Here is a 26,575-nt window from a genome sequence, read left to right as displayed (position 1 = left end):
GCAGAGTGCAAAGGCCCTTTGCCCGCTCGGCCAGGCTGGGCCCTGGTCTCAGCGTGATGAGCACGGCCCTCCCGCTTCCTCTCTTCTGGGCATGGGAGCTGCAGGACTTCTGCCTCACTGCGCCTGCGCCGGGCCTCAGCTTCCTGATGTGATGGCACAGTGGGTAGTGGCTGAAGGTAAAAGGGGACTTCTCTAAGGCACCTGTGACAGCACACACCAGCTGCTGCCACGTGCCCTTGTGCTGCAGCCTTCCGGACCTCTGCAATGCCTTAGCGGTAACCACAGCTAATCAGCCACAAGGTCCGTCCACCCCGTGACCAAGACCTGACGAAACTACGACATGCTCCTAGAACTGCCTCCCTGCTCTGCACAAATCAAATATCCACAGGCATCGAAAACATTATCTGATGGTTACATTACTTTTATAAAATTGCATTTTTGATCACTGTTGGTGTGAATTCCTAATAGGTTCGCATTCTTATAAACAGGTGAATGAATTTATAAATAAGTTCAAGGGACAGAGTTACCCACACTGACAATACTTATGAAGTATTGATATTAATTACAGCCATAATTCTGGGCCTGTTAACACCTCAAAGCAAGGAGGAAAACGAACACACATTTTAAGTACACACATACAAATACGGCTTGGCAGAGAGAGGGTAACTATTGTGGGAGACGACATAAATTAGCTAGGAAAAACAAGACCATGACCCAGTGCAGAACCTCCTTGTCTTGATTAGCTTTGCTCTAACTGTGATTTTGAGCTTCTCCCCATAACATTAGTTTGTCATTTATTCAACAAGTATCTGCTGAATGCCTACTCTGTCCAGGCACTGTACCAGACAAGACAGACATGGTCTTTGCTCTCACATATCTTACAGCCGAGAAAATGAGAGTTCTTTGTGTGATTATTTAATTAAAATTATCGAATTATAATTTGTGATAAACGTAATGAAGGATAATTAACTGTGCTATAAGGGTTACAATGGGGGGACCTGGACAAGAATGGGGGTAAAGGAAAGCTGCCACTGGTTCTGGAAAGTGGTCTTTTTAGAACATGATAAAAGCATGCGTACAATTATTTTAGCACCATCTCCTGACATTGGCAGGGGTTGTGGGGAAGGGACAGTATGGATGTTGCGACCAACATCAATGCTGCAAATGTTAATACTTTCCAACATTCCTGGGAAGCAAAAGACACACAGCATATGCAAACACAAGTACATGTACATACAGTATCTGTACTTTCTGTCTACCCAGAAGCTAGCTGGAGATGTGGCCCTGCCATCACTGCTGGACCTAAGAAGCCAAATTGCTTCTGGGTCTAATGGCAATGAAAGGATTTTTGCACATATCCATTAAATGTGCCATGGCCCCTAAAGTGCTCAGAACATGGCTTGACACATTAGCAAGTGCTACCTAAGTGCAGACTACATTATCTGCTCCTCTCTCACAGAAGCAAGGAAGGGGACCTTCTGCACAAGGCCCTCTTAGGGACTCAGGGGACTGGCAGATAGAGGGGCCACAGACACTGTCGACATGAGGAACTCTATCATTACGCTACGATTAAGAATCAAGATTTCAAGACAGGAAGTTACAATTCTTACCTTTGGGTCGTCTCCAAACTGGCCGAATTGCACATCATTTAATAAACTACGAGCTGTTTTGATGATATCTTTACATTTCTTTGGCGTTTCTTCTACTTTCCCAGCCAGAAAGAGACAACAAGCTCCTGTCACCTAAAAGGGAGACAAAAGCTCCTGAGGGACTGTTATCAGAGCTCACAGAGAAACCGAAGCAGGGACTTTGGCCTTCACAATCAACTGGTCCCCCTCATTCTCCTACCTTCCTCTTTCTGACTCACAGATACTCTGACACTCTAAAAGCTTGAAGGAAATTTCACATACATAAACACTCCTCCCCCTAATTTGGCTTCATAAATTATTTTAATTTTCTGAAGAAAATATCATATAAACAAAGTAGATGCCAGAAAGGAAAAAACTCACAGAAGCCAATTTTCTCTTTACACTGCAATCTTAATGACAATGACTCCCTGAACAGAGAGCTCTGCTCCAGAAAAGGAGCACCACTAACTGCCTGTCCCCGGGATGTGTCTCCACACCACTGCCCGCACTGTCCTTCCTTTCCCTCCAGCTGCCTAGCTCTTAGTCCAGTTCCGAACTTACGGAGCTCTTCTCACCGCTCTAGCTTCAGCTTTGCTCTGCCCACTCCAATCTCTCCTGCATGCCCCCCTCCACACAATCCTGATCAAGTCAGACGTCAGACACTGGGCCAGGGGTACAAAGCCGATTCTGACAGTCTCCTTTCTCTAGAACTTCACAAACTAGTGAGGAAGACAGGCACACAAAACTAAGTAGTCTTAGCAAAAGGAAGGACTCCCAATAGATTAACATCCCGTTAAGTCTAATTCTGTCAGCTTCATGAAACCCTTCAGTCACTTCACAGTTTACCTATTAAAGTCAAATTTCCCTAGCCTGGCATTCAAAGCTTACTATGGTCTGATCCAGTCTACCTTTCCACCTGGTTCCACCATTCCCTTCCAGCCAAACAGACCGCCTGGCTGGGCTGACACTGCTCTGCATGCTCCCCCGAGTTTCTGCTCACGCTAGCTTCTGGTGGGAACACTGCTCCATCCCATCTCAGTAGTCTAAGCTTTACTTATAGTCAAGGCGTAACTTACGGCTGGCTCCTCCTCCCTAGCATTTCTCCTCATCTCTCCAAGATAGATTAGTCTCTCCCTTGAACGCGACAGCCTTCCTCTGTACCTTTCCTATGGCCTCACTCTTTACCATGTGTTTCGTACATGTCATACCATCTATCCTGGACTGAAAGCTACTCGAGGCAAGTTCCTTGTCTGAACCTACCATAGGGCATAAGACATGGTACATATTTAAGACGTAACTGAAGAATCAGTGGTACGGCACAAACAATTTCTATTTCATCTTGGCCTTTGTTGGGTTCAATTACAAGCTCACATTTATCTTGTTAAAAGTAACAAGGAAGCAAACTTTCACACAAAGTACAATATGATTATGGTCCCTATTGGCCTAAATTAAAACAAATTTAAATACAGTTAATTGGATAAACGTAAAGTTCAAAACCTGATTTTGTTTATATATAGTTTGTCGCACATAAAAATAAATACTTTCTGGAAAATATAATAAAAAGACTACAATCAGGCCACTAAACTGCATGGAAATAATAACACGTCATAGAGAATTATGATAAAATTCAAACACTTACATATCTTGGGAATTGCTTGAAGGAATGAAACATATAGAAACGATGAAAATAAATTATTCCAGTTGCCAGGGTATCATAGTGTCTGTTGTTCTGGTTAAGGACTTTAGCCAAGAATTTTTACAAGTTACGTTCTTAGTTAAATGTGGAAAACAATAAAGACAAACAATAATAACAAAATCAGCGGGAAAGTATACACTACCAGTGGCGAAGCAGGCAGTGGGAATCTCAGGGTGTGAGGATTCTGGTACAAGAACTAGTAAGTTGAAGTTTATGTTTTTAACAAGGCAAGGCTTCGCCATCCTGTAGGAACACTTCCACTGTGATCACTGTGTGCTCATTTTCCTCCTGGTGGCCACTTGCTCAGTGGCTAAGTTTACACATTTAAACGATAAACAGGAAATAGACAACCCCTGAAGAGTCAAGTAAATCAGAAATAACATTTAAATAACAAAGACATTTAAGAGCCATTTTAACACAGCAATATTATTTTGTCTATAGCATCTAATTTAATTCTTGGGGGGTGGGAGCCTATCTGTAACAGACTCCAAGGAGACTCAGGATACAGTCCCAAACGCGTGCCCACATCAAAGATGAAGCGAGCCCCCTCTCGGCGGTACCGGGCCTCAGTGGCTGGATCAAGTCCTTCCAGTTGCGAAGGTGTATGAGCCAAGTCTTTTTTATCCCAGTACCAACATGGTTTTGTGTGGTCCAGGTTTGCTGAGGTTACTGAAGGGCTTGAATTTTCTTTATTTTCCTTCATTTATTGAAGTGGACTTGTTCTTTCCAAAAGATTTTCTGAAAATGTTAGAATCCTAAGAGAAAGAGAAGCAGCAGCAAAGTTGGAAAGGGATACTCCACATTAATCAATCCCAATCATCATAAACAATCCAGAATCACAGATTCTACCTGATTTTGGATCAAAATTTCCCACAGAAGCAACACTACCGATTCGCAGTTAGAAGCCCAGGCTCACCTCCAAAGCCTGGCTGACCTAGCGTCTAAGTCCCACATTCCATGGTAGTAAAAGGAACAGCATTTCCATCTCACTCTCCTTTCCGCCTTTCTTCACTAGACTCACGTCCCTCATGCTGGACTAGATTCCATGCCTCAGTTAAAACCCAGGCCTGTCCTGACCCCCTAAAAAGATTTATGCTCCAAAATTATCCATATCTTCCAGCCAGCATCCAATCAAATATTCCCTTTTTGAGTTTACTTGATTTCACTTAGCTACTTTGACTTAGAAAAGCCACCAGATTGGACGCATTCCCATCTGCCTAAGTCACTGAATTGAGCCATATGAATAAGGTACGAGGTAGTGATTTGGGGGGAGTGGGTTCACAAGGGAAGGAAGGTGTTCCTTTAAAATTTTCTTGCATTCTCATCCTCTTCTGTTTCATTCAGAATAAAGAGATTCTCTAAAAGCTCCATGTTGAGAAAAGAAAACAAAAAACAAGACCTCTCATCTGGAGGCCACTGTAACATGTAAACTGCAGACTGGATCAGAGAGCAGAAATTTTCAAGTAAGGCAACAAAAGGGTTCTAAAAGACGCAGCTCGAACCACGTGGGTCTGGTTAGCAAGAAAACAGCAGTTCAGTGGCCAGCCTGTGGGCCAGGGCCATCAGTTAATCTGGAAGCCTAACTTTCCCTGTGTGCCTGCTTCACTTCTGGTGCCCTGGCAGGACGGAGTGCTCTCTTCCTTTTTGCACTTGGGAGCTCTAAAGAAAATCGGATCTTTCCTCCAACAAAACAAATTAAGTACCTGGAGAAAGGCAAACTTCTTAAATTGTGCATTGGGCAACGGTTGGGGGTGGAGGGGAGAGCAGTTAACTAAAGCCTCAGTAAATATGAAGAGTTCATAATCAGAAGCTCAGTAAATACGAAGAGTTCATAGTTAGATGTCATCCTGAGATATCATTTCTCACCTATCAGCAGGCGAAAAGTCCCAAAGTTTGACCCTACACTGTACTGGCAAGGCCAGGGAGGAGCAGGTAATCTCATATGTTGCTGGTGGGAGTACAAAATGGAACCACTCTCACAGAGGGGAATTTGGCAATATATAACAAAACTACAGATGCATTTGCTCTTTGATTTACCAATCCCACTTCTAAGAATCTACTTTGAAAATACCATCACAAGTATGTAACAGTGTACAACCAAGATTATTTCCTAAAGTCTTATTTATAACACCAAAAACTGTAAACAACTCATATGTCCATCAATAGGGCACTGGTTGAATAAAATACGGTATATTAACATAAATGGTGTACGATGCAGATATTAAAGAGACGGAGAAAGATCTCTTAAGTACTGGTGATGGAGACATTTCCAGGATCAGCAAGACGCAGGATAGTGTAAACAGTATGTCAGTATTTACTTAAGAAAAGACTGGAAATAAAAATAGACATCTCTATTTTTTAAGAACTAATAAAAGAAATGGTTACCAAAAGGGAATGGGGGAGAGTAGGAAGGAAAGGACAGGGACAGGAACAATACTTCGCTGAATGTATCTTGCTATGTAGCTTTGACTTTTAAAAAAATCTTTTATTTTAAAATAACTATAGATTTAACAGAAGAGTTGTAAAGCTGGTATAGAGAGTTTTGTATACCCTTCACCCAGCTCCCTCTAATGTTTACATCTTATATAAACATGGTACACTTACCAAAACTAAGAAATTAATTTTGGTACATTATTAACTAACCTATAGCCTTGACTCAGATTTTGAGTTTTCTCAAAAGTCTCTTTTCTGTTTCATGATCTATTCCAGGATGCTACACTGCATTTAGTTGTCATATTTTCTTAGTACCTTCTAATACCTAATAGTTTCTCAGTCTCTCCTTGTTTTTGATGACCTTGCCAGTTTTGCAGAGTACTAGGTAGTTCAAACGTCTCTGATTTAGGTTTGTCTGATGTATTCCCATGAACAGACTGGAGTTTTGAGAAGAATGCCACAGAGGCGAAGTGCCCTTCTCATCATATCACATCAGGGGGTAGGTGATATCAGAATGACTTCTTACTGTTGACATTAACCATGATCATTTGGTCAAGATGGGGTTTGCCAAGTTTCTCACTGTAAGTTACTATTTCTCCCTTTTCATTTTCTATTATTCCTTAGAAGTGAGTCATGAGGTCCAGTCCATACTCATGGGAAGGAGAAGTATCAAAGAAGGTGTGGACATATGTTAAAACGACCACAGTAATTAGTATTGCAGGGAAATATTTTGCAGTGCAAAATACTATGCAAAGTACTTGTTTCTCCTTAAAATTTTGCCCATTAATTTTAGCATCCATCTGAGAATCTTGCCTGCAACAATTATTATTGTAGTATTGTAATGGGGATTTCCTATTTTCTTCCTTCCTTCAACATTATTTGGAATTCTTTTGTAAGAAAGATTGTTCCTTCTCCCTCATTTATTTATTTATTCAACCATTTATTTATATTAGTACAGACTCATCAGTATTTATTTTATGATTTGATTGACTCCTGAGTCCTTTTGTAACTTTGACTCTTGAATCATGTAAATATTTAACATACTCATGAACTGAACTAAAAAGAAAAAAGCAAATCCTAAAACTCAAAGTAAACCTAGTGTACACTAAACAGGCAACATAACCACACGGAAAATCACTGTACGTAATTTCTGATCTTGTCCGGTCTGAGGGAGATATACCCTAACGACAAAAAGAACTGCAAAGAAATCTTAAACCTCTTGAGTAATGCACTGTTAGTAGTAGCATTAATATGGTAATTGTCAAACATTTTTTTGTATATTGTAGGATAAAGCAAATATATAAATGTTAATGTGATTAGGAATCAAGATTTTCAGTGCAAAGGAAACATATATATGTACAGGATCAAAGGTTAAGGAAAAACCTGTAATGTTAAATTTTAATTGAAAATATCAAAACAAATCATAGTTAAAAATATATACGTATAGATCCCAGCTCTGTCCACTTCAAGTACTGGGAAGCATAACGCGTCTATAATGAGGAACATATCTAGTACCCAAATCTTAGTTTTCAACACCACTACCCTCTAAAAGGAACCACGTCTCCTCTCCAGTCTGGGATAGGCTCAGACGAATGGAAGCTTATCAAAAGACACAGGAGGGGCTGGCCCTATGGCGTAGTGGTTAAGTTTACACACTCTGCTTTGGTGGCCCAGGGTTCGCAGGTTTGGATCCTGGGCACAGACCTAGCACTGCTCGTCAAGCCATGCTTTGGCGGCATCCCTTATAAAATAGAGGAAGACTGGCAACAGATGTTAGCTCAGGGCCAATCTTCCTTGCCAAAAAAAAGACACAGGAGCCAGCATGGACTACTGCTGGACAAATCCAGGGAATTTGAATATTAAAAAGAAAATGACTATGATTGATTGTAAAGAGTGAATAAACAATCCACAAGTCCACAGTAATATTTAAAAATATATATATAAAATGAATCCACTTTGAAGCACTGGTAATAATTATTATGAAAAAAGTACCTTTACCTTAACAAAAATTATCAAACTTAGCATCACTAATAGGGTGAAAACTTGCCATTATGTGTCTCCTGACGTGATGCAATACGAAATAAGTATCAACCACCTATGTAGTATCCTTACCCAGAAAATGTTTAACCTAAATCCAACCAAGCCTCTAGACCTAACTTCCAGTTTATAGTAAATACTGGGGGTAGAAGAACAAGTTAAATGGCACAACAAGGAAATTATAAGTCACATCCAGAAAGCCCAACACTCTTATAAGACAACTGACCTGGTCTCTTCCAAAAAGTCAATGTCATGAAAAAACCAAAAAGATGGGAGGAACTGTCCTGCATTTAAAAAGACTAAACAAGGGGCCAGCCCGGTGGCGCAGTGGTTAAGTGTGCATGTTCCGCTTCGGCGGCCTGGGGTTCGCTGGTTCAGATCCTGGGTACGGACATGGCACCTCTTGGCACGCCATGCTGTGGTAGGAGTCCCACATATAAAGTAGAGGAAGATGGGCATGGATGTTAGCTCAGGGCCAGTCTTCCTCAGCAAAAAGAGGAGAATTGGCAGTAGTTAGTTCAGGGGTAATCTTCCTCAAAAAAAAAAAAAAAAAGACTAAAGAATATATAAAGAACTCACATAACTCAACAACAAAAAAATCAAACAACCTGATCAAAAAATGGGCTGGGGATATGAACAGACATTTCTCCAAAGAAGATATACGGATGGCCAATAGGCACATGAAAAGATGCTCATCATCACTGATCATGAGGGAAATGCAAATCAAAACTACATTAAGATATCACCTTACACTCGTTAGAATGGCTATAATTACCAAGACAAAAAAGAACAAATGTTGGAGAGGGTGTGGAGAGAAGGGAACCCTCATACACTGCTGGTGGGAATGCAAACTGATGCAGCCACTATGGAAAACAGTATGGAGATTTCTCAAAAAGTTAAAAATAGAAATACCATATGACCCAGCCATCCCACTACTGGGTATCTATCCTAAGAACTTGAAATCAGCAATTCAAAGAGACTTATGCACCTCTGTGTTCAGTGCAGCATTATTCACAATAGCCAAGACGTGGAAGGAACCTAAGTGCCCCTCGACTGATGACCAGATAAAGAAGATACGGTGTGTATATCTATATGTATAGATATACACAATGGAATACTACTCAGCCATAAAAAATGACAAAATTGTCCCATTCACAACAATACGGATGGACCTTGAGGGTTAAGTGAAATAAGCCAGACAGAGAAAGACAAACTCTGTATGATTCTACTCATATGTGGAAGATAAACAACACATGGACAAAGGGAAAAGATTAGTGGTTACCAGGGAGAAGGGAGATGGGGGGTGGGCACAAAGGGTGAAGGGGTGCACCTACAAGACGACTGACAAATAATGTACAACTGAAATTTCACAATGTGGTAAACTATCATAACCTCAAAAAAAAAAAAGAAAGCCTAAAGAGGCATAACAATCAAACGTAATGTGTGAATCTTGACTAGATCCTAGTTTAAACAAAAAATGAACTATAAAAGAAATTTTGAACAATCAGGGAAATTTTAATACGGATTGTAGAGGCTATTAGGGACTGCTAGTTTTCTTAGGGATATTATTGATACTGTGGTTACATAGGAGGATGCCTTTATTCTCAGGCCGAAGTGTTTAGGGGTGAAGTGTCACGATGTCTGCAATTTACTTTCAAATGGTTTAGCTAAAACACAGAAGCACACAGCAAAGGTGGCAAAAGGTTAACGTGTTCAGTGCAGGCCACAGTAAACAAGCAGTCAGTGTGCTCCTCTTTCACTTAAACAGTTGGGTGGGGAAATCAGACGAGACTGCTTAGGAGACCAGGAGACTCCTATCCCTCCAGACCAGAGTCTCTCAGCAGCCAGGGAATACTTGCTTGTGTGTGGGTAACGGTTTTATAAATTAAAACAATTTTTAATTGCATTACAGCATACCAGAAAACATACACTAATTTTAAGCATATGGTTTATTAATTTTCACAGTGAATGCACTTGTGTAACACCATCCAGTCGAGCAGCAGAATATGACCAACACCCCAGAAATTTTCCTCATTCCTCTCCTAACCACTATCCCCCCAAAGACAACCACTGTCTTGATCTCTATTTCCATCAACTAGTCTTCCTGTTTCTGAAGGACTGTGCAATGATATAGTATCTCTCGTTTACAACTGGTTTCTTTTGCTCGATATCATGTTTGTGGGGTTCCTCCTCGCTGCTGCATAAAGCAGTATTCATTGATTCTCCTTACCACACAGCAGTGGTTTTCAACCAGGAGCGAATTTACTCCTCAGGGGACACTTGGCAATGTCTGGAGACATTTTTGGTTGTCATAATTGGGAGGAGGCTGCTGGCATCTAGAGGGTAGAGGCCAGGAATGCTGCTGAACATTTCTACAGTGCACAGAACCCCCTACAAGAGATTAACTGGTCCAAAACGTCAATGGTACTGAAGATGAGAAACTCTGTTGTACGATATTCTACTCTATGAATATAACGCAATTTATTTATCCTCATTCTACTGTGGATGGATATTTGAAATGTTTCTGTTTTTTAATTATTAATAATAGTAATAAACATTCATGTACATCCTTGTAGAGCAGAAGGCAACTGGCCAATCAGCTGAGGGAATCAGTACCTTAGAGTATCTGTAATTTACTCATGGTACACTAGTTGGGAATCTCTACTTTAAGATATATTAACCAACCGTTCTCCATGTACTCATTCATTCAAATATTTTCTGAGCATTTACTATGAGCCAAGCCACAACGACACAGCAGGAAACAAAAGAGGCAAGGTCTTTGCCTCACCAGAAGCTTACATTCTGGTGGCAGAGACAAAGAGAAACAAATATATTAGTATTTGCCAGGGAGTGGTAAGTGCCACGAAAAATAATAAAGCATGGTAAGAGAGAGAGAGTGACAAGGAGGAGCTGTTTAGAGACTTGCAGAAGGAAGACCAGTTTGGAGACTATAGCAGCTGTTCAACTAATGCCTAAATGAGGGCTGTCCCCACACAACGGTAGTGGGAGAAAGAGAGGGCATTATAACTGGTTGTGAGGCAAAAAATGGCAAAGAGAGTTGGTTTTGATGGGGGGAGGAAAAGAATAATTTGGTTCTACAAACATTAGGTTTGAAGAACTTGTAAGACACTTGTGTGAAAATATCCATCAGAGAGATAAAACAGGCCTGTTGAAATTTGGTAAGAATCTATCTACTTGGGATTCATCTATATAGCATTGACAATTAAAGTCATAGTGAAGGACAGAGGGATGGAGAGTGAAAAAAGAAAGCCTCTGGGGACAGAACTCTGAAGAACTTGAGGAAGCAGGAAAAATCACCAAAGGAGAGAAAGGGAAGGCATGGCCAAAGAAGTGGGGAAACGCGCACCCCTAACTGCTTAAGAAACCCAGGGATATTAGCCTGAAGCCAGAGGTGGTAGTCAACAGTGACAAATGCTAAAGAAAAACTAAAGGACAAAAAATTAAGGAAAGGTTACTAGAACTGGTCATTAATTGTTAGAGACATTAAAAATTGAGTGTAGTGATGGTTACACAACGCTTAATATACTAAAAACCATTGACTTTACATTTTAAATGAGTGATTTGTACGGTATGTGAATTATATGTCAATAAAGCAGATACATACACATATGTAAATAGAAGAACCCTTTCAGAAGTTCATTGGGGCAGAAGAAAGACTACAAGAGGTGTTAAGGAATGAACAGGCTATGAAACAGGTTATTCTTGTTTTTTCTGCATCAAGGAGAATGAAGGAAGCCAGAAGGGAAGCAGCCCCTAGAGGAGGCTGAACAAGCCACTGAGGGGTTAACTGGCCAAAGCTATAATAAAAAGCATAGCAAAAAAGTTCACTTAAAGGAAGTTCTTTCTCTGAGACAGAAGGGAAGGAAAAGTCTGAGAACATATTTAAAAAATCATTTTAGGGGAAGGAAACAAATCATAAAACAGTATCTCCATTTTCTCTGGGAAGTAGAGTGTCAAGACATCTGCTGAGATGAAAGGAGAAGAGCAGGGAACAGGGTTAGGACTCAAAAGGGATGAAAAAGAATGTCAGTCCAAAAGCAGATAAATCATAAGTATATTCTAGCCTGACCTTGCTGTCATTTGGCCAAACCCCACGCTAATAGTCTAGTGTAGGCACCTTTAGACTTCGGGGCTGAATGAACAAAACACGGTGAAAATAAATGTACAGAAACAGAATAGAAACAGTCCTCTAAATCATTCATCCTCTTGAAAAAGTTCTTGCCTCAGTGCTATTCCCTACTGCTCTTTATTTTTTCACAAGACCCTAAAGTTACAAATTTTGTCATTAGCAGTTCATGATTACTGTGAAAATGCCTGAGAGATTTATGAGCTCCACAAAGTAAAAATCTCTCCATAAACACGCAGCACGTTCAGGCATTTCAGTAACATCTTTCAGGAATGTGCTTCAGACGTATCATTTCACATGATGAAAGATTAAACGCATTTTCAACAGTTAGAATTATGGATACTTACAAATCGTAAATAATAGTAAGGTCACTACTCAATTTTTTCACTCAGGACAGAAATATCCTCTAAGCAACGGTAATATCTGGTCACCTACTAACCTTCATTTACCCACTTTCATTAACTGGACCTTAATAATTTACAAAGCAGCCCAAAGCATTGCTGGGTATGAATAATTGGTATTCACATTAATTCTTGTATTAGTCTTTTATTGATTTTTATCTTTATTATTGATTGTTCTGTTCATCCTCTAGATCTGGGACATAGATGAGACAGAATAACGAAGGAATGAAATCTACCTTTCAGCACTCTGTAGCTCCCACCTAGTTCTGAAAATACCTTTCCTTCATCAATTCATTGCCTTTCAAATATGTGAAGACAATTTTCCATTCCGTTCTCTTCTCCAGGGTAAACGTTTGTCTCTCAACATGGTCTTTAGTGTTTCAAGACCCTCCCTGCCAAACCCTAGCAGTCAAAAGGGAAAACAGCACTCTTTATATGATTAGTGTGGCTCATGGGGGAAGGGAGGTTATAGTATTCAACAACATGTCCACAGTGTTTCCACTGAGTTGCAGCACGCCTGCAAGCTATGCTGTTTTATCCTCACAATTTATCAGTGAGAAAATGGAGCCAGAGACATGACGTAACTTGCCTAATCTACACAGCTAGTAAATGGCAGAGCCACAATTTCTCATTAGACTAAGATATACTACCTCCCCTCGATCTGGAGAAGATTCTATTTACTTCTATAAATGGAACATTACATCCCAGAAACATTTTTTTCAAGTCAGGTCTTCCTCATCTCAAATACATATAATTGAGTTTTTGTAAATTTAATCATTCCTGGCAAATTCACTACTTGTTTGTTTTGGTTTATTATTTCAGCCTTTAAGAACTCTGAATCCTGAGTGTCATCTAACATACTGGCTAACCATCACTACAGGTTTTGAGTGCATTTATTAACTTGAGAAGCATGCTTCATATATTTAAAGTTGGTAATACAAAAGTGCTAACCAGTGTAAGGACAAAACCAGATCTCTAAAGACCTCTCTTCAGGTTGACATGAACCCATTAATCAACATTTTGGGTTTGGTAAATCGAACGGATATATCCATCTAATCAGACCCTATCCAGTATATATTTACTTCTTGTGTCTATTAGGACAGGAAGAGAGATTATGTTCAGTGTCCTAAGGAAACCTAAATGGTTTCATGTCCAGCAATCCCACACCATCACTAACCTAGTAAGATTATAAAAGGGAACATGATTTGTGTCACCTGCCTTCTTTTTTTTTTTTTAGTTGAAGCTCTGCTGGCTTGAGGGAATCAGCTCTCCTTTCCCAAGTATGCACAAACCCTCTTTTCGCTCTCCCCACAAGATTCTAAAACAGATTGATAAACTTGTTAATACAAATTCTAGCATCCAAGAGCCATCTAATTGCTCTCTGCAAAAATGGAGACATTTACCAGACTCCGGTCTTCTATCATTAACTGCAATTTTATGATTCCTCAAAAGGTTCAAACAATGATTTTACAATTTTATCTGCAAGTACTCCGAAATATCATTTATCTGAACCTAAAAATACGAATTAGAGTTGGCCCAATTAGATATTCCTTCTAATCTACCCAACCGCCATGAATTTAATTCCTTGATTTTGTTTGTCCTTACCCAGTTTTAGAGAAAAAGAACAGAAGACATTTTTCTTCCTTCTAGACACTCAATGAACTCATTGCTTTCAAACATAATCTCCTGAAATGAACTAGTTCATTTTGTAGGCCAAAACTATGATCACCTTTTAATTTATGACAATCAATTTTAGAAACAGCATTTTAAATTTAAGGATCTCGTTAATAATTAGAACGTTTCTTTATCGCTTTTTGGTGCAAATCACGTTTTCAAAATGGAATAAATGTTAAACATGCTTTATGCGAGAATCAACTGATATGTCTGAATGCATCACAACATAATCAAAAGGGGACAAAAGGAAAAAAAAACCACCTAAAATTAGACACCAATGTAGTCACCGAAAAAATAAAACAACCCTGGATAAATAATCTTGACTATAAATCTAAGAGTTAATAGGTAAGCATTCTAAGAACACCAACAGTCTTAACCAAAATGTCTAGCAATACCACCACTACCATCATCCATCAATTCTTCATTGAGCAATATAGAGAGCTTGCTAACGTCACGCACGTTTTAGATGCTGAGGATACAAAGCTCCCCGTAGAGCTTTGATTCTAGCAACAGCATTCATACAAACCTTTAATGAGCACCTACGATTGAAAGGCACTGTGCTAGATATCTCTGCAAAGCGATACAAAAGCATTATCGAGTTTACCCTAAAAAACATAAAAGGCCACACTCAAGTAACTACTCTCAGAAGACATTCCTAACGTCAGATGATTTAGCGAAAGCTCCGTTTAACTGGCAATCCAAATTCAGGCAGCGTTACCGACCATCCTTTGTGCTGGTGATACCCTAAGAGCTTTCAGATAGGCTCTAGACTTACGCCTCAACTTTCTAAAGAACACTTCCTTTGGCGACAAACCAAACAACCCAGGAGAGGGTCGGTAAGGACAAAGTCTCGGCAGGAACGAATCTAATCGCGGAAGTGGCTTTTCCTCATTCCTTCTCCCACCCTTGTTACATGGCTCTTCAGACTCCAAAGTCTGAGAACCTCAGATGCGGAACAAATACCCAACTCTCAGATCTAACGAAGCGTCGGTTGGGACCGACACACTGCGAAATAACTGGGAAGATGTGCGTACTCCGTGGTTGCGCGCGCGTGACACCCTTGCGCCTTCTCCCCACCTGCTAGGAAGTCCCTGAACCCTAGCTGTCCATCACTGCGAGCGCCGCTACCTGTTCCAGGGTCCGGCCGGCCTCCCTGCCCCGCTCCTGCGCCCCAGACCCTCTCCTGAAGCCTGTCCCGCAGCTCCGCCGTCGCCCGCTAACTTCGATCTGCGCCGGGGAGTAGCGGAGGGAGGCGGAATTCGGCAAGGACTCTGCCAGCGGAGTGAGGCAAGTGGCCATACCCTACTCCGACCTCCAGGTACTCGGGAGGTGAGCGGCGCTGCCCGCGGTCCCTGGGTCACTCACCCCTCTCCGCAGGCAAGCCCCTTAGCAACGTCTCTCCTTGCCCACGGCGGCCATCTCGGGCCTGGAATGTCGGTGAACTACGTCATCGCGCTGCGTCTGCGACAGAAAAGAAGCGACCACAGGGGCACCTGTCAACCAATCAGAAGAAAGTAGAGCCCTCAAAAGAGGAAAGAGCCGCCAATCTCCTGTCGGTTCCTCCCCGAGTGTCAGTGGTCGCTGCGGGCAGGAGGAGGGGCTGGCCAGAGGGGGCCCCATCCCGTTGGTCCCGCCCCCCCGGGCGAGAGAGAATTCGAGAGCAACCGAACCTGCTAACGGAACTTGGGCACGAGGGGCGGGGCCGGGGCGCCTGTCCTCCAATCAACGCCCGGGCGTGGGCGCAGTCTAGCCAATTGTGGCCCCGAAGCTGGCGGGGCCGAGCCGGCCGCTCTGACCCCCGGAGCCCGCAGGCCCAATGGCTGGGGAGGAACCAGAGCGCAACGGTTGGGGGTCGGCGGGGCGGGGCCGCGCCCATGCGTCTGAGCCGCGGGCCAATGGGCGGCGGCGGCGGCGGCCCGGGGGCGGGGCCTGGGGGCGGGCGGAGCCGGGTTGGGCCGCGGCAGCGGGGCCGTCTCCGGCCGCCGTCCCGCCCCTCCCGTCCGGCCTCCGCTGCCGCCGCTGCCGCCGCCGCCGCCACCGCCGGCTGGGGCTTGGTTGAGGCGGACGGTGGGTGCGGGCCGGAGTGTGGCGCCGCGGCCGCCGCTGCGCGAAGGTGCTAGCGGGCAGGTGAGTGCCGGCGGCGGCCCGTCCCCGCGCGCGGCCCGCGGGGCAGACTCGTGCCGCCGCCCCGAAGCGCTGCGAGGCCGCCCCCCGGCCCGGCCGGCGCCCCTCGGCCGAGGTCCAGCCCGCACCCGGCCGGCCGCTCCGAGCCCGGGGCGCGGGGGGCGGTGTGCGCCCTGGGGCCTGGCGGGGAGGGCCGGCTGCTGGGGGCCCGGCTGGGTCGGAGGGCGCCGCTCGGCCTCTGCCCGCCGGCCCTGGGGGCGGGCGCGCTCGCCGCTGCCCCGCGTTCCCTCCTGGCGCCCGACGCTCCCGGCCCCGCTCCGCCTGCCCTGGAGGTGGCGGCAGGTGCAGGGGGCACCCAGCCCTTCGGCGCCCACCGGGTGGGGCCCGGGCCCGGCTCCCTCGCGCTGGTCGGCTCGGCTCTGCGTGCGGCGGGCTCGCGCTCTCGCTTCCTTCCTTCCTCCCTCCCTCCCGTCACGCCGCTGGCTGGGCGAAGGCTGTGTGGCTTTCATGTTCCTCTCTCTCCAAACCTCAGGTGCCCGCCGGGCTGCCCGGGGACCAGCCCCTGCTTCTCTCCCTCACTTTCCACTTATAAAAACAGTCGTTGAAAATAGGTCATCTTTCTGCCCACGCACCCTGGCCGTCGTCCACACGCTCAGTGCCCTAGTAGGGAGAAGAATTCGGGGTTTTGGAGTTTGTCATTCCGGCCTTCGACTCTTCCTCCTCGTGGCTCCAGCCTGGCGATGCAACTCCGCCTCTCCCACTTTGCGCTCGGGGAGAAGGAGCCGCTTAGTGTCGGGCACCACTTGCTGCGGGGGCCTCACTCCCGCCGTGTGTTGACAGGTTGCGGATCACTTGGAGGGTATTGTTTTGCTTTTCCAAATGAAGGAGGGGATGTTTCAAAAGCAGAGATACTTTTAAAGTTTGCTTACAGGTTAATTTTATTTTTATGAACCTCCAAAGAGCTAAATCTTTTAGCGATGGACCGGTCCATAGCTTGGTTGTGGTGGTGGTTACACAGCTATATGCGTTTGTCAAAACTCATAGTGCTGGACGCTGAAAAGTGTGAATTTTGCTGTATGTAAATGATACCTCTCTCTTCCCCATTTTTCTTCTCAAAAATGACCCCACTGGTATTTAAAACTGAAATAATCAGTAATAATCTTGGACAGGTTTTTCTTACTATTTTAAGTGAATGCATTTAACTGAAGAGTGTAGCAAAATAGAAGCAGCTTTACTTTCCACGGTTAAAATTTGTCAAGACTTGCTTGCGCCATAATATATTGTGTTTATACAGGCTACTATTCGTGCAGTCCTGCCTTACCAAATGAGTCCCCGGGGTTGCTGTGATCGACATTTTGGTAAAGTTCCAGCAATTTAAGGAGTTTTTCCCTGGCCCAGGAAAGTAGTTTGCAAAGCCGACTTCTCGAACAGCTACGGAGCAACCTCTTTACTGGGATCCCGAACAACTTTGGTTTTCAGGCTTCTGCCCTTTCCTGTCTGCCCTCCTTTTCCTCTCTTTATTCAAAATTGTAAGTTAATATCTGAAATGAAACTAGTCTGAACGAGTAAAATGGTTGCTGCATCTCATCTCTTCTCATTTGCTGACAGCTCTCAGTGCTTTTTTCCTTGAATAGGAATGATGTTGGACTTGAAAGTTAAAACATTTCTGCCTATATGTGCTGTAGAAATGAAGGTTTCTGTTCGTTTGTGTCAATAAGAAAGTAACGGTTATGGAGTTCCTCTTCTATATGGTGAACTTAGGCCACGTTTTAAATGATGGCTAAACCTTTGCTTTAGAAGCCACTGGGGACTGAGAAAACTGAAGGTTGTACTCAAATATTTTTCCATTCTGAAGTTCAACCATTGGAAACTCTTTAAGTTTTGAGAGCTCTGATAATCAGTCACAACAGCCTCCTTAAAGCTTGATGCTCTCATATCTAGAAGAGACTGACAAGATGACAGCTAGAGGAAAGTGTCAACATTAGCACAACAGAGGCCTGCTCATAGTCAGTAGTAGATGATTATTGAATTCACTGAAAACCAGGTAGAGAGTTTGTGCTGCTTGGAATTTTAGTAAAAATAGAGTAAAAAATCTTGCCTCCTGGCTCAGAGTTACTTGCATTCTTCTTTACTAGATGTCAGTTTAGTTTGAGGCTTTCCAGGTCTCTTAAAATGTTTGAATTACATCATCTCCTTTTTTCTTATCACCAATCTGAAGTAGCTTTTAGAAATGTAACTAATAATACTGTATCTTTTTTTGTATAGCTTGATGAATCTCTTTCACTGGAAGGTTTTTTTATCTTTAGAAACTGGTTTGTCTGTCCCTGGCTGCTGTGCATGGTGCTTCTGTTGGGGCTTGGGGGGAAGAGTTCCAAGTGTGTTTCCTCTCCTTATACCCAAGTCGTGGGAATGGAGCCTAGATTTTGTTCGCCCACAGAGGAAGAAGAGTTATTTATTGCTGTGGCATTAAACAGTTTTAACAGAACAGTGAATATATCTTTATTCTTATGTTACTTTGGAAGTTGCTTGTGGCCAATTATTTGTTTTCTCCATTAGCTAGTATTTTATTTGGGCCCATTAATTTATCGGTGAAGAATATTTTGATTTGCTGTGCATCCTTTTTTCTCCTGCTATGGTCATAGCAGTGTTAATCTTAGATATCACTTCATCCTGAGTCATATTTAACCAATTCAGAGTATTAGACTAAAGATTCCTTGCTTTTAAATTTTTCTAGTTTTCACTTTTGTTGCATTTACAGGTGTACCTTACTTGGCAAAATTGACTTCTGCATATTGGATTTTCCTATATTATCTCATTTTCCTGTTTTTAAAATTGGGGATGTTAAATATTTTGATCTACAAATATAATTAATTTACATAATGTTTATTCTCAAACTGAAAATTTCTAACAAAATAATACACATGGTATATTTTTCTATTACAAAGGAGTTGAGATTTTTTTTTTTTAGGTCACTTAGTAGTCTTATGGGAAAAAAGCTTAGCAGAATTGGAAAGATTAGAAGTTCTGCTTTTTGTTGTTAAATTCATCCAGTAACTGAAGCCAGTGATTAGTTATGTGGACTCCATTTCCATTTGGGAGTTTCCTCTGTTTTAGAAATAAACAGATGGTAAAACGAGAGGTACGGACACAGGTATTGACAGTTTTCAATGGAAGTAAATTTGAATGGAAGAAAAATGATTCCAAATGATAATAAAATTCAAATACTAAAGTTAAGACTTTGAAATTCTTTCTTTTTTTTAAGTACTTTCGAGTAGAAGTTATTTAATAATCAGGATAAGTCCAAGCACTCTTGGCTGACAATGGAAGACAAATCGGACTTTAAAGTTAAGATTTCGAAAGGGATCTAAGTGATACTGATTTACTAAGCCAAAGTAAAATTTTAACCTTTTACATGCGTAGTCTCAGTAATGGGGGTGCGGAGGGAGAGGAGGACAGAGGGACAGAGCAGGAAGAAATGCCTTCATTATTTTTTAGAAGGAATAAAACATTGTCTAGAGAATGTAGATAAGCAGATGTCTGCATAGACTCTTAATAAACACACATTATTTTAGGCTTATTGCCCAGGATCCTGAGTTTCACTTTCCACTTTGTTTACGATACAGTTCATTAGAACTTAATAAGGTCTAAAAAATCCTATGAGTAAGTGGTTTAAAGGTTTCAGTCTCAGAAAATAGACGTGACACTTCAATATCAATAGTTTTCTGTTAAGCACAGTTAAGAGAAGGTAAGGATTAGTGTTGAAAAATACTCATTAAAGTTGCTTTCACCATAAAATATTTACTAATGACTAATGAAGTTTTTCCTTTGTTGATTGTAAAGATTTAGCCTTGCTACATGCTGTGGTCACCTAGGCGGTTTCTGCGGTTTTTCCACCTATGACAAAAGTGTGGCATTGCAGAGATTGGTGTGGGATTTGTAGGATTGTGGGGAAGCTCGTTTGGAACTTTTGCTTGTGTCCCACATTTAAGCTGAGGCCACTCCTGGGGTTTTGGACTAGGCCAGCAATATGGCTCTTTATTTTTAAAAGACCAAAGAAATAAAACCTTTACATGGTATATTTTACTACTGTGTGGGAATACCGTTATTTTGAACTTTAGAGCCTTCATCAGTGTGTTGGTTTTTACTGAATCCGTTAAATATTATTATCAGTAAAGTTTGCCCTCTGGGTGTGCTGGTGAAGCTATGCCAGCAACCGAGGCTGACATCTTATATAAATTAATTAACCTCTCTAAACTTCAGTTTTCTCATCTGTAAAGTGGGCATAATATCTGTCTTTATCAGTTGTGTAAAATGCTTACCTGAGTTCCTGATACAATAAATGCCCAAATGATGCAGTTATGATGAAGATGATCATGTTGGGGACCTGCCACAGGACATTGTATGTGGCAGAGATGACATCGTTTTAGCAGCCTAGAAACAGACAACATGATGGTTAGCATGAATAGTTGCATTTAGGTTCAAAACCTCAGTTGTTTAATATAGCGCATCTATCTGGCTGAAGATCAGTTTGTGTAACACAGGGTTTTAGCTGATTAGCATCTTATCGTAAACAGCTGTCTCATCTTTGCGTTTCAGATTAGATACTCAAGAAATGTGCCCTAAATGAATGTGTGAAGTCACTAGTTCACTTGGCTCGTAGAGAAGCTAGGGCAGACTTAGGTATATTGGTAAAATCTCCTTGAGTGTAGTTCTAGGAAGGCAGTGGTCCCACTGAGCTGTGCCCCTCTCAGAGCACATCTGAAGGGTTTTGTTGACTTAGAAGAAAAACATTCATTGAAGTATAATATACCTAAGTGGATTCTTTCACTTTAGAGAAGTACGTGGTGAGGGGCATGTTAAATCTGGAGAAGAGAAGACTTTGAGGGGGACACAAAGCTGTCTTCAAAATTTTGAAGGGTTGTCATTTCTCTTCTAAAGGCAGAATTGGGGCGGGTCATAGAGGATTAGGAACTTTCCAACAGTATAGTGCCGGAGTGGCTCACAAAGCAGAGACTGCCGTGGCGGTGGACCATCAGCAGCTGGCGGCCGCAGGAAGGTCTGTTGGGAGCAGATGAGCAACCAGCAGCAGCTTTGGTCTGTCCAGCCAGCCGCAGGTGGTGCATTTGGTACCAGGAGTGGCGCGCCCCGCCCTGCCTCTCTCACGGGGTTTTCGGACTTGAATTTGGCAGTGGATAGCAAGGCGCTTGGACAGCCGTAACTGCTCCATTACGTTAGATTTCGCTATTTTAAGTGTATGTGGGGTTGACGGTTAATACAGATGACCCTAAAGATCTTTTCCAATTCTGATATTCCGCAATTCTAGAATCCTTATGTGGGTGGTTTGAAGGTAATTTCTTGACAGATTACAGCTGTTCCTTCACACTTACCATTTTTCTTTTTTATTTTAGAAAGATATAATAGGAAATGATTATTCATGATACCAAATGATTCTTTGCTTTATGAAAGGTTTTTTGGGCTTCCTTTAAATAGGAACCTCATTTTAATTTAAATGTATTTACAGTTTAATTCAACAGTATTTTAAAACTAAAACTATTACGTATTGAAAAGTCAATCAGAACTAGTTTAAGCTTATCTAAAATTATGTATAAATTAGTGGAAATTTAGCAAAAAACGTTGTAGAAAGCAAGAAACATCTGTATTTTTTTAAAATCTCAAGTTTGTATAATTCTATATCTATCTCTCTATCTTCTATCTATGACAGGCCAAACTCTTGTATATAAAGATTGAAACTTGTCGCGCAGTGGTTAAGTGCTCACGTTCCGCTTAAGCGGCCTGGGGTTCGCTGGTTCAGATCCCAGGTGCAGACATGGCACCCTGCTTGGCAAGCCATGCTGTGGCAGGCGTCCCACATATAAAGTAGAGGAAGGTGGGCATGGGTGTTAGCTAAGGGCCAGTCTTCCTCAGCAAAAAAAAAAAAAAGAGGATTGGCAGCAGATGTTAGTTTAGGGCTAATCTTCCTCAAAAAAAATAAAAAAGAATAATAATAAAGATTGAAATTTTACTTACATGCAACTTAGAGGTCCATATTCTTCCTAATACTTAAGTAGCTAGAGTTGAAATTAATTCCACCTTCTCACATGCCTGCTTGCTTAGACTTCTTGGTACTTTTGAGTTGTGGCACGTCAGTACCTCCTTAGATAGAGATTGGGATGATGGGTGCTAGTTAGCCACTTGAACTAGTGTAAGTTAGTGTGGCTTCACCCTACTGCTAGGCCCTGGTCCTGTGCGACGAGAGAATATGTTTCCAATACACACTAGTTTCAGTTAACATGCTACCACGCAATGCAAGGACTATATATGCCTTATCAGTTTCTGTAGGAGAGAAAACATCGCAGTTAAATACTTTTTAATTTGGGGATGCTTTCATTTTCCTAAGCCATCGTCCTGTAATTTGTGTATTTAATTCAGAATGTAGTAATCTGATCCTAATGGCCTGCAAAATATTTTAGTGAGATTCTTTTCTTCCTACACAAAGATTAGGCAGGCTCTCACACTGCCTTCAAGTGCATTTTACAGCTGGGCACCTGAGGTGGAAGGACGCCATAGATCGTTCTCTCCTTTAGTCAATCCAGCTGTAAAGTTGGGTGGAGGCAGGATACATTGAAAACCAGATGCTGGGATTGAGCAGAGGTTTCCTGGATAAATTGCCAAATAACTGTAATCAAAAGTGTTTATTCTAGTTGTATTTAGTTGAAAGCAACTCAGGAAAAATACATGTATGCATCCTTTCCATTTAGAATTTTTGGGAAAAAACCATACAGCTGAATTCTGTCTCAATCTCTTCAGTATGTGTGAACTATACTTTGTAAAAATGGGTTAAGTATCCAGCGCCCTCCTTCACCCCCCATCAGCCAAGTTCTCTAAATGCGCTTTATCTTCTTTCTCCTGACCTATTTCTTCCACTACGCAGATTATAAAGAATCGCCTGATTGGTCAGAAGTGGCTGTTGATTCCAGATGCCACTTGAATATTAGCAATTTAAATAATGATTGGGTGTGCTGAGTATTTTACCATCTTCTAACACCTGTTTTATTTATTAGGTAGAGAGATTGTTAATGGACTTGCTGAATAGTTTATGGTGTTTTGAAGAGCCAGATTTTGAGTATTCTGTAGATTTTTAAAGTATCTTGATGGTGAAGAAATGTAGATAGGTGTGAAACTCCTGGCTCGCCCTTGCTTTTTATAGATGCCCCTTCCTTTGAACGACTGTACCTATCATTGTAGAATCCATTTGTCTGGCAGTCCTGTATTGCTTTTCTGCTTATTTTCTTTTATCGTCAGTGTTGTTTAAATCCTTTTTTTTACCGTATACTTTTGTTTCTTTTCAGATAATTCAATAAGAATCTGTAAGTTACACCTGATTTCATTCTAAACTTTGGGGAAAAATCTTTCATTTAGCATTGAAACTTCTGGCTAATATTTGGAATTTAACTTGAGAGAGAGAGTATGTGTGTATACATGTATTTAATGTAGCACACCTTTATATTTTTCTAATGTAAATGTTTGAAATAAATATTGAAGATAAATATTGGATCTTTGTAGGAACTTAAAGAATTTCTAATAGGTACTTTTTTCCACTGAGAGCATTAAGGATGTTCAGGATACCTATTTGGTTCATTTGTGAAGCTTGGAATCTAGCCCCAGATTCAGCTGAAATCACAATGAAAATTATTCATTGTGTGTAACAAATTTTTGAATTGTAAATGAAGAGGGTAGGTAGTTCTTTCAAATCCATGATGTTGGGGAAAGCTTTTTTAGCTAAAAAGGCAGCAGGGGGTCGAATTCAGGAAACCACTCACGCTGGATTCTAACGCCTTCTCAAGCCGAGTCTTGAAGTTTAGTCGCCCTTCTTTAACTGTAGTTTGTTCCTTGCTGCCTCTGTTGAGTTACTCTTCTTATGTATTTGAGGATCTCCAAGCTGTGAGTCTGGGTCCCTGGCTTCCTCCTCTGGAGGCCACAGGCTTGGCCTTCCCTCTTTTTGTTGTCTGGTACAGCACTAGCATGGGCCTAGGCACACGGGCACCAGCATGGGCCCGGGCGCACGGGCACTGACGGGCTTGTTGAATCCAGTGCACCTATATTGAGAGCCTGCCTGTGTGCTGGTCATACTACAGGATTTCAGGTTGGAAGCTGTGTGGCTGCAGCTGGTGGCTGTGCGCTCTACTCCTCCTAACTCGGCTGTGGTCACTGCCCGCCTCTGCGAGTGTGGTGGGGGCATGTGTGACCAGCACAGAGCACCGTGCAGATGCGCACATGCATGGGCCCCTGGTCACAAGTGCCCACAGAGCTTCAAAATGTGCTTACGCTGTAGCTCTTCCTTTTCTGTCAGGAACTGACTTGTTCCTGCTTTGTAAGAGACCAGAAACACTGAAAAATTTGTGTTTATCAGAGGGTTTCTCTTATGAAATTTAATATCCTAAAGCTTTTTGAACAATAAACTGGATTCCCAAAAGAAACCATCTTTTAAGTGTGAATTTTGTGTATTTTTTATATATATAAATTTATATTTTCACTTTTAAGTGTTGTCTTAGTTCTTTAGTAGAAGTAGTTAAATAGTAAGTGTCTCATTTTTACTACTGTTTTAATCACTGTGGGAGAATTTATCAAAGTGGTTCCTTGCCACAAAACTTTACTATCATGATGGGAAGTAAATCTTACTCACAAGGAACACTGATATATCCAAATATGATATCCAGAGATCTCCCTTCAGTCAGCAAATAGTTGACCCTGGACTGTGGCATGGGACTATACCAGACCCTACAGATAGTGGAGAGATGGAAGCCCTGGTGTCTTCCCACCACGAGACAGTGGGTAAAATAGGCACATAAGTAAGGTAGCCTGCAGTAGGTGAGGCCATGGGGGCTCCAGAGCTGTGCTCGGGAAGGGTGGGGAGCGGGGCCTTGTCGCTGAGGTGGACTTAGCTAAAATGTAGACACATTTACCAAGGGGGGGAAGGCGTGTAGGCCGCAGTGGCAGAGGAGAGGGTGTAGACCAGGAATAACAGCCAGGCCAAGGGGCTGAGCGAAGGCAATGTGCAGGGAGCTGGCAAATGGTGACGGGAAGGCCTGATGCTTTGTGGGGTGAAAACAAGTAAATATGGGGCTTCTGCCTTCAGGGTACTTTCAGTTAGGGATGTCACACAAATACTAGAAGAATTGGTGCCAAACCATATCGAATCCAGAGGCAGTTGAATCTTACAGACATTGATGGCCCTAAGAGTTCAGAAGAATGGCTGCCAGGCCGTAGAGCTCCTGGCCTCCAGAAATGTGAGTTCTTTAAGTAAACTCAAGGCTCGGCAACGCTCCCGCGACAGCTCTGAGGCAGTGTGCAGGGGGCTGAGAGCTGTGGTGGCTCCGGACAGAGTGGGTCCAGGGCAGCTGGGACACTTTCCTGGAGGAGGTCACTGTAAACTTCGTTTCTGATTGGGCAGATTCAGAGCTGGCCTGGACCTAGGCTCCTGTACCCTAGGGAGGTACATTCACTGGGGACAAGGCCAGGCAACCCCTGCCCCCTCCTTAATTAAGAAGTGAGTTAACACCTATGTGGAAGGTTCTTCCTGCCTAACGGGGCAGCTGCTTTCTCTCCATTAGGGCCAAATCTCTGTGGGAGGGAAATGGTCCAAAGAGAATTCCAAACGGCTGAATCTCAAAGTAAGCCAAGCCTTTAGCATCTGTTAAGCACTTTGAACTTGACCCGTTCTTACTGACTCTCATGGGAGGGAGGGCTGCATGGAGGGGCCTAGAATTTCCTCAAGGCCATTGGGGTCGTTTTGGCTGAGCCTTCAAGTATGAAAAATGTTGCCAGGAGGAGACAGAAAGGTAGCAGAGGGGAGCCTCATTCCAGAAAAATGGGAGAACGTGAGCAAATCCCTGGGGCTGTGATGTGTAAAGGGGTGATGGGCAGAATAAAGCTGGACAGGTGAAATGGGGTGAGGCCGTGAAGGGCCTTGAGGGCTGTGCTAGGGAGGTTGGGTGTTACCCTGCGAGCTGTGGAAAGATGTTGTGTTGAGCAAAAGAAGCCTACGAATTGTATTAGTCCATTTATATGAGGTTTAAGCACAGGCGAAACTAAGCAATGGTGACGGAAGTCAAGATGACAGTCACTTCTGGGATGGCTGTGACCTGGGAAAGGCACAGGGGTGGTGTGGCCAGTCCTGGATCTGTTGGGTAGCTTCCCCGAGGTCGTATCTGTGCACAAATACAGAGAAACTCACCAAGTGGTGCGCTTTACTGTTTGTATCTTGTACCTCCCTTTATAAAGGCTAACTGGCAGTGTTGGGGGAAGGAGACTGGAGGCGGGGAAATGAGTCAGGAAGAGGGGAAGGGGCTGGAGGTGAGGGTCTTAACTGGGAGTGGCGTCAGTGACTGTTTCATAGTCCCCCCCAGGGCTTTTGAAGATTACCTTCCATATAGCT

The 26,575-nt window shown here is 42.7% G+C and overlaps 2 protein-coding genes across 6 annotated transcripts in view; one reads left to right on the top strand and one right to left on the bottom strand.

The window, feature by feature from the left end:
• The window catches only part of CCNK (cyclin K), a 33,707-nt gene extending 17,873 nt beyond the window's left edge, over positions 1-15,834 (bottom strand). Inside the window, exons 1-5 of one of the 2 annotated variants that reach the window (XM_070249252.1) lie at positions 15,687-15,834; positions 15,382-15,477; positions 3,831-4,079; positions 3,268-3,349; positions 1,611-1,742 (exon numbers count right to left, since the gene is read on the bottom strand). In XM_070249252.1, coding sequence (XP_070105353.1) covers positions 1,611-1,742; positions 3,268-3,349; positions 3,831-4,027 — 411 coding nt within the window. In that variant the 5' untranslated portion in view covers positions 4,028-4,079; positions 15,382-15,477; positions 15,687-15,834. Of the gene's footprint in view, positions 1-1,610; positions 1,743-3,267; positions 3,350-3,830; positions 4,080-15,381; positions 15,510-15,686 lie in introns of both variants that reach the window. The other variant, XM_023628367.2, reaches the window with a different exon arrangement.
• A 95-nt stretch (positions 15,835-15,929) lies between these two features.
• SETD3 (SET domain containing 3, actin N3(tau)-histidine methyltransferase) overlaps positions 15,930-26,575 on the top strand; it is a 74,657-nt gene continuing 64,011 nt past the window's right edge. For 2 of the 4 annotated variants that reach the window (XM_023628366.2, XM_014735773.3), the window contains exon 1: positions 15,935-16,143. The gene's annotated coding sequence lies outside the window, so the exon portion shown is untranslated. Of the gene's footprint in view, positions 16,144-26,575 lie in introns of all 4 variants that reach the window. The other 2 variants (XM_005605438.3, XM_070249251.1) reach the window with 2 other exon arrangements.

The sequence above is a fragment of the Equus caballus genome, chromosome 24 (genome assembly GCF_041296265.1).
Source record: "Equus caballus isolate H_3958 breed thoroughbred chromosome 24, TB-T2T, whole genome shotgun sequence".
NCBI classification, from domain to species: Eukaryota; Metazoa; Chordata; class Mammalia; order Perissodactyla; family Equidae; genus Equus; species Equus caballus.
The sequence above is the reverse complement of the archived record's forward strand: the minus strand, read 5'-3'. Positions and strand labels throughout refer to the sequence as shown.